The sequence below is a fragment of the Vigna unguiculata genome, chromosome 5, assembly GCF_004118075.2.
Source record: "Vigna unguiculata cultivar IT97K-499-35 chromosome 5, ASM411807v1, whole genome shotgun sequence".
NCBI lineage: Eukaryota > Viridiplantae > Streptophyta > Magnoliopsida > Fabales > Fabaceae > Vigna > Vigna unguiculata.
The window spans coordinates 3,807,056-3,820,406 of NC_040283.1; the positions used below are offsets into that span (position 1 = coordinate 3,807,056).

The 13,351-nt window shown below is 25.8% G+C and overlaps 1 protein-coding gene across 1 annotated transcript; it reads left to right on the forward strand.

The window, feature by feature from the left end:
• The first annotated feature begins 2,679 nt into the window (after positions 1-2,679).
• On the forward strand, positions 2,680-5,102 carry LOC114184318 (MDIS1-interacting receptor like kinase 2-like). The gene is made up of 2 exons (XM_028071628.1): positions 2,680-4,403; positions 4,563-5,102. Exons 1-2 carry the CDS (start codon positions 2,750-2,752, stop codon positions 4,937-4,939), a joined length of 2,031 nt encoding a protein of 676 aa, XP_027927429.1. The 5' UTR covers positions 2,680-2,749; the 3' UTR covers positions 4,940-5,102.
• Positions 5,103-13,351: the final 8,249 nt, after the last annotated feature.

The following is a 13,351-nucleotide window of genomic DNA, read 5'->3' on the forward strand; positions in this document are numbered from 1 at the left end:
AAAATTTCCAAAAAAATAAAACAAATATGTATAAATGTATCTGTAATACTCATAACTAAATGAATAAAGCAATGGATATCTTTAATAATAGTTTATATTGGACAACCATTTCTAAACATTCCTATTCGTGGAACGTGTTTGTCTGAGCCGAGGCAATAACGCAGAAATGGTTGCATTCAAATATTCAAAGTGTACTCTTATTGAAACATCAATCATAATAATTACTATTCCACTAATGATTTTGAGTGATAGAAACTGGTCAGGATTAAAAGTCAATCAATGGTGTGATGCATAGCGTCAATGGGGCCAAAAGCCTTGTGGAATTCTTATCACACTATAAGAATCACCAGATAGCTAGCATGCTATTCAGTGAACACAATATAGTGAAACTTGAGTTTCTCAAAAATATACCTCTATTCACTTAGGATGCAGTTTTTGGTTTCCAATTTCAATCTTGTTATCTATGTTTTGGTTTTTGTAGGCTCTGGTTTGGAGTTGGGATGCGCGTCGTCTACACCATCGCAGCTTCAATTGGAAGCAAACGCTATAATCAATAGTGGATGGTGGAATCTGTCGCACTCACATTCACATCATATATGTTCATTGATTGATGATATACATTGCAATGATGGTGGAAGTGTAACTCGTCTCGCATATCTGTGTTCTAAGCGACCCATTCAATTAGCAAATCTAAAACTTTCTGTTTTTAAGAATTTGGAACGTCTTCAGGTCTCCTTCTGTGGACTAGAAGGGCTTATCTTGATTTATCTAACAATTATCTTGGAGTTGAAATACCTACAACATTAAGAAATCTTTCCAAGCTCACTTATTTTGATTTTTCCAACAATAGTCTTCGATACGAAATACTTTCATCAATAAAAAATCTTTCAAGACTCACTTATCTTGATTTCTCCTACAATTTTATTCATTGTGAAATACCTCTCATACTAGAAAAATACTCCAAACTTACTTATCTTGATTTATTCTCCGTAGTTGTTGTTGCCATTGTGGCTTTCGCATGCTTAAATCCCAATCCTTGTTCTCGCCCCACAATGAAAAGCATCTCTCATCGTTTTCTTAGTCAGATCACACCATTCAATATTCCTTTATGTCATATTTCATGAAGCAGCTCATGAGTCAAGAACTCAAACACAACTTAAATTTATGAACTTTCAACAAAAATATTGTGTTGTTTACCATGTGAATAGTTTAAACACTTTTCGAAATTATTATTTGGCAAGTTAAACTAGTTTTCATTTTGCGTTTCGTATGAATTATAGTCCACATAATTTTCTTCAATTACATCTGTACAATTGGCTTTTCTCAAAATTACCTTCATCTTCAATTTTCACAATAAAAAATTATTCTTATTAAGTTTCTCTATCTTATATTTTGTTGCCATGATTTTTGAAACTGACTTATGCACTTTATGAATAAATACTATTTATTGAAACAATACATCAAGTAAGGTGAATTAGTAATGAACACACTTAAATACTAAGTATTTCCTTAAGAAACTTTTCTAGACATAAACTTTCACATTACCACACTCTATATCCAATAATATCACATTAGTTGCAAGCACATGACATATTCATATTTTTCTACAATCAATAACCTAACTTTGATACTATTGTTCACAGGAGCAGCATAACTCAACTAAAATTGAAAGTAAGACAAAACATACAATATACAACAATATTTTCTCTATTAAATTTTTTTCTAAAACATTAAGTTATGATAAAAAAAAAAGTAAAAAAAGATATTTTCATATATCTTATTGAAACAACCTTGTGTTCCTCTTATAAGTACTAAAATAATTGTTTTTTCCAATGCTGAGATTTCTTTACTGACAATAAAAAAACTTAAAAAATATAATCAATAACAACTAGCTTAATGTTCATAAAATATATAAAAAAAAATTATAAATCTCTCTACAACAAGAACTAAATAACTAAAATATCTCCAATAACAGTTTATTGGTGAGAACGATTTCTAAACATTCCTATCCATGGAACGTTTGTGAGAGCAGACGCAGTAACATAGAAATGGTTGCATTCAAATATTAAAAGTTGACTTTGAAGTCAAGCAATAATATCGTAACAAAAACGTTGGCACCGTCTATCGGGCCAAGACACTGGATCTTTGCACTTGATTACTATTACATGCATACAAATCATTATCTCATAAATATTCCACTTGACTTTGTATATTATACAAACTCTTTATAATCTCAAACTTTACTCTATTAGCCATTTTTTCCAACCTTGCCTATATTAATAGATTTTAGCTTTTGTGTACCTGTAATTTTATCTTTTACATTTGCACCAACAGTACAGTAATCTATAAAGATAAAATTAAAGTTACCGCTATTCCTTATATTAGTATAGATTCAAACATTATTTTTAATTTCGATAAATATAAATTTATTTTGTATTTAATGCTTTTGAAATGATTGTCGTGTGGTTAATTTGTTTATACAGCCGTGTCATCTATCTAGCAATGACAAAAATTTCAACACAATACCATCATGGAAAGTAGAAATGGGTTCAGAGTGACCTAAGTCAAGCAATGCATACAGAGCATGAATGGGTCAAAAAAGGCCTTGTGAAGTCCATGTTTATGACTCTTCCACCCAACACGGCTTATCACATCATAAGAATAAGGAGATAGCTAGCATGGTATTCGGTGAACATAATTGAGTGAAACTTAAGTTTCTCGTAAATATACCTTGTATTAATTACTCTAGATGATGCAGTTTTTGGTTTCCAATTGCCATCTTGTGATGTATGTTTTGTTTTGTATAGTCTCTGTTTTGGAGTTGGGATGCGCGTCTACACCATCGCAGCTTCAATTGGAAGCAAACGCTCTAATTAATAGTGGATGGTGGTGGGATTTGCCGCAAGATATATGTTCATTCACCGATATAAGTTGCAATGATGGTGGAAGTGTAACTCATATCACATATCCGTATTCCGAGAAACCCATTCAATTAGCAAATCTAAACCTTTTTGCTTTTAAGAATTTGGAACGTCTTGAGGTTTCCTTCTGTGGTCTAGAAGGGATTATTCCATCTGAAATTGGTAGTCTTTCCAAACTTACCTATCTTGATTTATCTCACACTTTTATTCATGGAGAGATACCTTTTACGATAGGAAATCTTCTCAATCTCAATTATCTCGATTTGTCCTACGATTCTATTCATGGTCAGATACCTCCTTCAATGGGAAATCTAATCAAACTATCCACCCTAATACTCTCCAACAACTTCATTGAAGGTCCTATTTCTTTTGAATTCTCATTCTTTAAGAATCTTACTATCATTGATCTATCTTACAACAAAATCACTGGAACCTTGCCAATTTCACTTTCAAAACTCAGGAACCTTCAAAATCTTCACATTTCGCACAATCTACTCACCGGTTCTCTAAAACCTTTCTCAGATGGATTTTTTCCATTTTTGGAAAGTCTGGATCTAAGCTACAATAGTCTTACCGGAGCGATTCCTCTGTCCCTACATAATGTCCACTACCTGGACCTTTCCTTCAACCGTTTGAAGGGTCCCATTCCAAACGGTGTACATCCATATGCGCTAATGGGGAACAAGGGTGTGTGCAGCAACTTTACAAATGTACAAAAGGAATACCATTTCCGGTCTTGTTCAGTCAGCCAGAAGAAACGAAGGCAGCTGGTCATAATTCTTTCTATCACCATATTTCTAATCATGGTTTTCTTACTACTTCTATATCTGAAGCGCAATCGCATTGCAATCAAGAACAAACAAGCAAGAATAACCGAAATATCCAAGAATGGGGACTTGTTTTGCATATGGAACTATGACGGAAGCATAGCCTATGAAGACATCATTACTGCAACCGAAGACTTTGACCTCAAATATTGTATCGGAAAAGGTGCTTACGGGAGTGTTTATAGGGCTCAACTACCAAGCGGCAAGATTGTTGCGGTGAAAAAACTCCTTGACTTTGAAGCAGAGGTCCACACATTTGATGAGAGTTTCAGAAACGAAGCCAAAGTATTATCAAAAATAAAGCACCGACATATAGTGAAGCTCCATGGATTCTGCTTGCACAAAAGAATCATGTTTTTGATTTATGAGTACATGGAGAACGGAAGCTTGTTTTCTGTGTTACTTAATGACATGGAAGCAATGGAATTGGATTGGAAAAAGAGGATTAACGTAGTGAAAGGTACTGCACATGCTCTTTCATATCTTCATCATGATTGTGTCCCTCCTATAGTCCATAGAGACGTATCAACCAGTAACGTGTTGCTTAACTCCAAATGGGAGCCCACTGTTTCCGACTTTGGCACTGCTCGATTTCTCAACCTCGATTCATCCAATCGAACTATTGTTGCAGGAACCATTGGATACATAGCACCTGGTAAATTGTTCATGTTTTTCTCTGCTCCTATTTATTTATGATTTGGTGTAGATGAGGACTAATAAAAAATACATGCAACAAGTAAATGGAGTAGCCTTTTACAGTTTCGTATTTTCAATTATTTTTCTTTTATTTTAATTTGATATTGTCAAAATGCAGAGCTTGCGTATACAATGGTTGTGAATGAAAAGTGTGATGTGTATAGCTTCGGAGTGGTGGCACTTGAAACTTTGATGGGAAAACATCCGAAGGAAATACTCTCATCACTTCATTCAACTTCTGCCGGTGGTGACATCAAATTATGTGAAATATTAGACCAACGGCTCTTGCACCCAACATTTTCAGTTTTACAAGACATAGTTGTTGTTGCCATTATGGCTTTTGCGTGCTTAAATCCCAATCCTTTCTCTCGTCCAACAATGAAACGCATCTCTCAATGTTTTCTTAGTCAGCTCACACCATTCAACATTCCTTTACATCATATTTCACTACACCAGCTCATGAGTCAAAAACTCAGGCACTCCTTGAAATTGTGAACTTTCTGAAATCTTTTAGCAGAAATTTAGATTGCAACAACTTCTAATGAAGATTTTTCGCTTGTTTATCACATGAATAGTTAGAATACTTTTTGAAATTATCTTCTTTTAAGTTAAACGAGTTTTCGTTTTATGTTTCTTATGAATTATAGTACTTCTTATTTGTGACACATATTTAATGATATAAAAAAAATACTAAAAAATTTTATTTTATTATCTATGTTTATTTTGTTAACAGGTATATCAAAGTTTGTGTTTTTAGTCATTTGATATTATTAATTTGTTTTTTATTCATATTTATTTTTATGTCATGTACATATAGAGTTGTTTTATTCTTGTATTTGTTTGTTTTATTTTTAAACTCGTCCTAAAAATGGAAATATATTTCAACTTAATTTACTTTTTTACTATTTCAACTTTTAGATTATATTTTACTCATATCGATTTGATTTATCTTTAAACTGATTTATTTTAAAAATGAAAATATATTTCAACTTTATATCTAATTAACTATTATTTTAGTTCTTAAATAGTACTATAAGTTTTCCAAATTTAAAAATCTTCGTATCAATTTTTAAAAGGTCAATTATGTCTAAAGTTTAATTTCTTTTGTTAATCAATTTTATTCATGATTTGCATTCCTGAACAATAATTTAAAAAATAATTGATTTTTAAAATAAATAAATAAATAATTACTTTTTTTAATGTGTGCCTTATACACATTTTAATTATCATTAAAATTTTTTTTCTAACGAACTTTCAATATAATTATTATTAAATAGTAACTAAGAAAAAAAGATACTACATAATTTATTTTATTATCCATATTTATACAGTTAATAATCTGGTTCTAATTATTTGCTGGGAGGTTTTGGGGGGAAGAATTTTATTAATTTAATTATTGCAATTGATTGGAAAAAGTTTGGATTAACAAAGTTTAAAATGTGGTTAACAATGTTGGACAATCGGTTAAATGAGTATTTTATGTAAAATACCCATTTAACTAATTGTTAAATATAATTAATTACATAATATTTAAGAACAATGATAACTTATATTTGTTATGTGTTATATTATGTTGATGATGAGTTGATCATGTAAATCAAATAAATTCTTTAGTAGAATTTATCATTACATTTGGGTTTGATTTACATTACCACCTAGTGTAGTGCCTTCATCAATTTTCTTGAAGGTCAGTTGAGGCAATGCAATGCCTCAAATTAGTTGTTGTGAAAATTTTGGTCAACATATCAGCTGGATTCTCTGTACCTGAAATCTTCAACAAAAACAAGTCTTCATCATTTATCAAGTTTCTAATAAAATGATACTTCAATTCAATGTGCTTGGATCTGAAATGAAGAATTGGATTTTTAGCAAGACAAATGGCGCTTTGACTATCACTGAACAATGGAGAGTCGTCTTGTTGTTTTCCTAATTCTTTTAGAAGGTTTTTTTAACCATATCATATCTTCTGATGTAGTTACATACTCAGTTTTAGTGTTGAGAGGGAGACTCTTCCTTGAAGTTTAGACTTCCAACTGATAATTACATCACTCAACGTAAAATATCATATTAGTTGCAAGTTCATGATATATTCATATATTTTACAGTCAAGAACCTCGCTCTAATACCATTGCTGGATAACAGAGGAACAACACTAATTCAACTAAAATTGAAATTAAAACAAAACATACAATAAACAATAATATTTTTTTCTATTAAATTTTTCTCAAACATTAAGTAATGGAACAATAAAAATAAATAAAAAAATATATTTTGATATATCTTATTAAAACAACCTTATGTTCCTCTTATAAGTAATAAAATAATTGTGTTTCCGATGCTGAGATTTCTTTTCTATAATCAATAACAACTAACTTAATGTTCATGAAATATAAAACAAAATTATAAATGTCTCTACAACGAACTAAATAAATAAAATATCTCCAATAACACTTTATTGGTGAGGACAACAATTTGTAAACATTCCTATCCATGGAACGTTGTGAGAGCAGAAGCAGTTACATAGAAATGGTTGCATTCAGATCTTTAAAGTTGACTTTGAAGTCAAACAATACTAACGTGACAAAAACGTTGGCACCGTCTATGGGGCCAAGACACTTTTGCACTTGATTACTATTATTAGTATTTGTACCCGCACGGGGCACGAGATTTTAAAAATTTAAAAATGTAAAAATATAATTAAATTTAATATAATTTTTTTATTTTATTAAACTAAATAAAAATTTTAGTTAATTTTATGATGAAAATTAATTTAAGTTATTTATATTTATTTTTAACAAAATATATTATATATAATTATTTTAAATAATATATTAAGATTGAGTTAATTAAAAATAAGAAATTAAATTAAATTTTAAATAAAATATTTAATAGATAATGTAGAAAAATGTAATAGTTGATTTTTTAATAATAAAGATGATGAACGATATATAAATTGTTGAGTAGATCCTATAAAAATACAAAAGATAGACGATAAAAAAAATATGAAGAGTAGACAATATAAAATTATAACTGATAGACCGTGTATATAAATGTAAATAATAGATTCTTTAAAAATACAAATGTTAGAAAGACGATGCACACAAAATATAAAGATAAAAACGATCGAAAACTACAATGTAGACCCGTGTAGAAAGATATAAAGAATAGACTATTCTTTTGGAGACATTTTTCTATTTTTTTGGATATTGAATTTCAAATTTAAATTTTGTTACTATATTTTTATAGTTTTTACAATTTAGAATTTTAAATTCAAACTTTATTACTTTATATTTTGAATTTTAAATTTGTCAATATGTATCTTAATTTAGAAATAAAAATATTGAAATTGAAATCATTAGTGAATTTTATATCTTTAAAAATTTCAAGAATTTATAATTTTCACTTTGCAATGATATATGAATGCCTATGTTATAAAATTTATGTTTTAAATTATTGTTTAAGCTTTTGTGAAATTCAAAAATATGTGAAAGTTGTTCAAAAACATTTAAAAATTCATTAAAAAGGCTTTAACATTCTACAACTTTTTGTAGGGGTGTCAAAACGTTCCAGTCCGACCCATTTTGCCTTGCCTCGCCCCGCCTTTTCACTTTACATTTTGAAATATTTTTTATAGCTTTTTGAAATTTCAAAATTCAAATTCAAACATTATATATATATATATATATATATATATATATATATATATTTCAAATTTTACAATATGAAATATTGAAATAAGATTAAAATTTAAATTGTAAGTATTTTCATATTTTAAAGTTAAAAAAAATTGTAATTTGTACATTATATTTTAATTATTATTATTATTAGGTTGATATTATTGTGTTATTTTATAATTATATTTTTGTTAAATATTATTATATTTTATAATAATTATTATATCGTTATGAATTTTTATATATTTTTATGAGAAACATTAAGAATATTTATTAAAAATATTTTAAATTTTTGTATATGTTTTATATTTTAAATGTTAAATTTAATTTGATTTACGGTCTTTTACAATTTCAAATTTTAAATCCAAACATTATTATTTTATATATTAAAAGATATTTAGTGTCAAGAAATTAATTTAAAAAACAGAGAACATATCGGTTTCCAATAAACTAATTTTAATATTTAGTTTCAAAAAACATTTTACAATTAATTATAACATATATTTGAATATGTATGTGTGAATGTTTAATATATTTGAAAGTTTGTAAAATAAATGAATTAAGCTTGTAAAATAAATAAATAAAAGGCTTAAATTATGAAAATCTTAAATTATGAAACACTTGAATAATCGCTTACAATATTAAAAATAATTAAAATTTTAATTATGAAATTGTCATTTTCAATCACTCCATACATAGAGAAATAAGACTATTCTTTTGCAAACATACTTTTAAAATATGTAAGTGTCATAATAAATTTATATTGACTTTATGTTTTACCAAATCAATTAATTTAGAATTAAACAAATTAATTAAACAATTAATCAATCTTTGTTACCATATTATTATACTTTTTTGCGATTTTAAATTTCAAATTCAAACTTTATTACAACATATTTCGAATTTCAAATTTGGTAATATGCATTTTAAGTGTATTAAAAAAAAAAGAGCCAACCATCATCTTTAAGAATATGAATCTTAATGAAAATAAGGTATGAAAAGTTTGGAAAGGTGCATAAATTTTCTTCAAAAAGTTACTTAAAAAAGGTTATTAATGCAACTTACTTAAAAAATGTTATCATTTAAAAAAAAAATTATTTTCAAAAATATTGTTGAGGAAAGCCACTAACAATGCTTTGAATTTCAAAATAGTATGCATTGTTTTTGGCTTTTACCCATATTTTCTACACATATCAAAGAAATCAAAGAAAGAAGAATAAAAGAAGAAACTTGACCTTGTCAACCAAATCATGGAATCTGAACAAGTTGGATATCTATGCATAAAAGTTCATTGTATCACACATTTCAAAAAATGAAAAGTGCATATCTATTTTTTTTCGATAAAATTTAATGTTCATACAAAACATTTATGATTGACAGGGATTAGAGAATGTGTGTTGAAAAAAGGCATGTATTAGAAAACAACATTCATTTAATGTGTGTGTTAGAATCAATGCATGAAAAGATGTGTACTCATTTAATGCAAAATATGTTATTATATTATTATTGAATATTATTATGAATTATAACATATTATTTTAGTATAAAAAATCATTAAAGTTTTTCAACTCTTTATTTTTAAGATTTTGTTCCCAAATATTATATTATTTAAGATTATTTTTTAATTATCATAACCAATAAATAAATGAATCAAAAAATACATAGTAAATATAAAAAAAAATAATTACATTTGAAATTCTGAAGTAACGGCATAATCACTCCCTAAACCCTACATCCAAAAGACTCAATAAGATGGTCCAACTAATTCATTAAATAAATTAGATAAATATGTGTGCGTCATTTATTAGTATTTCAATTATGTTAATATTTATTTAAAAATATGAAAAAGTGGTTTAGCAATCCAAAAACAAAAACAATGATTACATTGCATTTAATGTAATAATAAATAAATATAAATAATAATTGAAAAAATAAAATAAATAAATAAATGAAGTTTGTAGAATAAATAATTAAAAGACTTAAGTATGAAGACTTAAATCGTGAAAAATTTGTTTCAGAAGATTTTCCACGTTACTTAAATCAAAGACGTTTTGAAAACACAAAAAGCTTCCAAGATATAACACTTGAGTGATCGACTACAATATTAAAATAATTTAAAATTTTAATTATGAAATTGTCATTTTCAATCACTAGGCATACATAGAGAGATGATACTACTCATATAAAACATACTTTCAAAATATGGCACTATCAAAATTAACTAATATTGACATTATATATTCTACCAAATCAATTAAATAAGAATTAAATAATTAATCAAACTTCATCACCATATTATTATAGTTTTTTGTGATTTTGAATTTCAAATACAAACTTTAATACCATATATTTCAAATTTTTGTAATATGTATCTTAAGTGTATGGAAACAAAAAAAGCAAACTATCATATTGGAGAACAGGTATCTTAAGTTATTTTTATTTTTGTCAACATAATTGATTTCTGAAGATGAAAAGTAGGTATGGAAAAATGAAAATTTTTAAAAGGTGTGTAAACCTTCTTTAGAAAGTTAAATAAAATAAGTAAATATTGAAAGAGTAATTCATAGATTTAACTTATTAAACTTTAAAAAATATTTATTGGAGTGTGATCTTGATTTTAATTTTAATTTTTTTTTGAAAATTTGTATTTCACCTGCATGATCTGCATTTATTATAAAAAAAAATTGTAATTTATGATTTGCCTTTATGATTTGGATATAGTTTATTATTATACTTGTGAAATAGTAAATTTTATGTTATGAAATTAAATTTATTATTTAAAATACTTTATTTCAAAACATATACAGTGAAATATTTAATTATATATTTTTGTTTGAAAGTATTTACCTTCATAATTATTATTATTATTATTATTCAATAAATATATATATATATATATATATATATATATATATTTAATTAAAAACATTATTTTCTAAAAAGTTGTAAGTTATAACTTGGTACACCTAAGATCAATTAAGATTTTTGAATGTCTTGTTGTCATAAGATGTTTTTGTAACTGAATATTACTTTTATTTTTTCACTCATACATTTTTTGAATTTATTTTTTCGAATAAGACTATTAATATAACTTACTTAAATAAAGTTATCACTAAAAAAGTTGTTTTAAAAAATGTTGTTAGTAAAAATCACTAACAATGTTGTGAATTTGAAAACAATACATCTTGTTTATGACTTTTATCTATATTTTTTGCACATATAAAAAATAAATCAAAGAAAGAATAATAAAAGAATAAACTTGACATTGTCGACTAAATCACAAAAAACATTTGACATTTTTGCATAAAAGTTCATTCTATCACACAATTGAAAAAATGAAAAAGAAAATGAAAAGTGCACTCATTTAATGTAGAATTTTTTTTTTATAAAGGTATGCAATCAAGTTCTTTAAATTTATTATTTGTTCATCTAGAAATTCATAAAGTTTAAAATATATGTATTTATTTTATATATAACAAATTTATATTTATATATTTATTTTGTTATCTATTCTTTGTTATTTCTCTTTCTATCTTTGTTCTTTGTTATAAGTTAATTGCTGTATACTATTTACTATTTTTTTCATTTATTTGTAATATTTACGTTTAATAATGGTTAAACTTAGAACTCAAAACAATATTGTTAGCTTTGCAATATTATGTATTGCATATTAGATTAGATATCATTAGAGATTTGGTAATTCAAAATGACTTTTACTTTATGTGAAGGTGAGAAAATTTTTGAAACCAGTATAAAATTTTTTCAAAAAGGTAGGTAGATCTTTTAAAACATTTTTCATTTAAAATTATAATACAATAATTTCAAATATAACATTGTAGTGAGACACACAAAAAATCGTCTGTTTCTTCATAATTAATTATAATTAATGATAAAAACGTGTTGGAAGAGACAAAAGTTTACCTTAAAAGTAGTGTTGGGAGAAACTAAAAAGTTATTTTTATTTTTCTCAACCTCTTTTAATATTTGGAGGATGAAATTTAAGTTTTGAAAAGTATAAAAAACTTCTTCAGTAAGTTAGGTAAAACAAAAAATAAAAGTCTTAATTTTTATTTTGGTAAATAAATGTATTTAAAATAAGTAATATAAAATAGTTAATAATGGTTAAAATTAGAATTCAAAACATATTATTTTAAAATATAAAATAGAAAACATGAAACATTGTAAACATAAAAGGTCTTTTAAATAAGAATAAAAAACTTGCGATGAAACAGAAATGAAATAGAAAAAATTAATCAAACAAATAAATAACTATGATATCTTTGTTGATTTTGTCTTTATCACTTTCAAAGATAAGTGATTATCGCTCCTCATGTTCAAACTTTGTAAACATTATTGACCACTAAAGTTATTGACAAATATGAATATATTATAATAAACATTTCTCCAATCTTTATTTCTTGTTATGTATTTATTTTGTTATAAATATTTCTCATTCAACTTTATTTTTATTAATTATTTATTTTGCTTATTCATTTGTAATATTTAATTAAGTTAATTAAATTTAAATATTTATTTCTTAGCATTACTTTGATTATAATGGATACGGATAGGTGTTGATAAATTTATTCATAATTTATGACAGTATATAACATAGAAAAAGTGATAAAAAACGATAATTTTAATTGATATTTAACCATAAAATAGATTGGTAATGAAGAAGAATAGTAACAGAAGAGAAGACGAAAAAGATTGTTACTTATAGATGGGTAATGAAGTGGGAGAAGATTGTTACTCATAAAATGAGAATAGATTGAGAGATATAAATACATTCCAACATTTGTAGTTTATATAAAGAGAATATGATAATGATAGTTATTCCAACAGTCACAATTGTACACCATGATGGTTTACATCTATTGCTTATCCTGCACTTACACAACTTATTAAATAGCAATAATTATGGTTAAATAAATAAACAAAAATAAATTAATTTTAATTCAAATATAAAGACAAAACTATAAATATGTTGATCATGGCTATTCCAACCATAAAGATAAATAATAACGTTAAAGTTATTAAAATGGAATACATAATAAAAAAATAAATTAAATTTAAATATTTGAAATGAAACCTCTCGAAAAAACAAATTATGATGTAGAAATGAAGAAAAGGAAAAGGATAACCTTCATTGTGGCAGAACAAAAACTTCAGTCAAAGATAACTAAAAATTCAAAAATATAAAAAATCCATAAATAAAAAATCGAAGTGAAAA

Bases quoted from the DNA above. Each gene is read 5' to 3' on its own strand.
- LOC114184318 (XM_028071628.1), top strand. From the start codon at position 2,750: ATGATGCAGTTTTTGGTTTCCAATTGCCATCTTGTGATGTATGTTTTG. The intron at 4,404-4,562 runs GTAAATTGTTCA...GTCAAAATGCAG, and splicing joins CATTGGATACATAGCACCTG to AGCTTGCGTATACAATGGTT.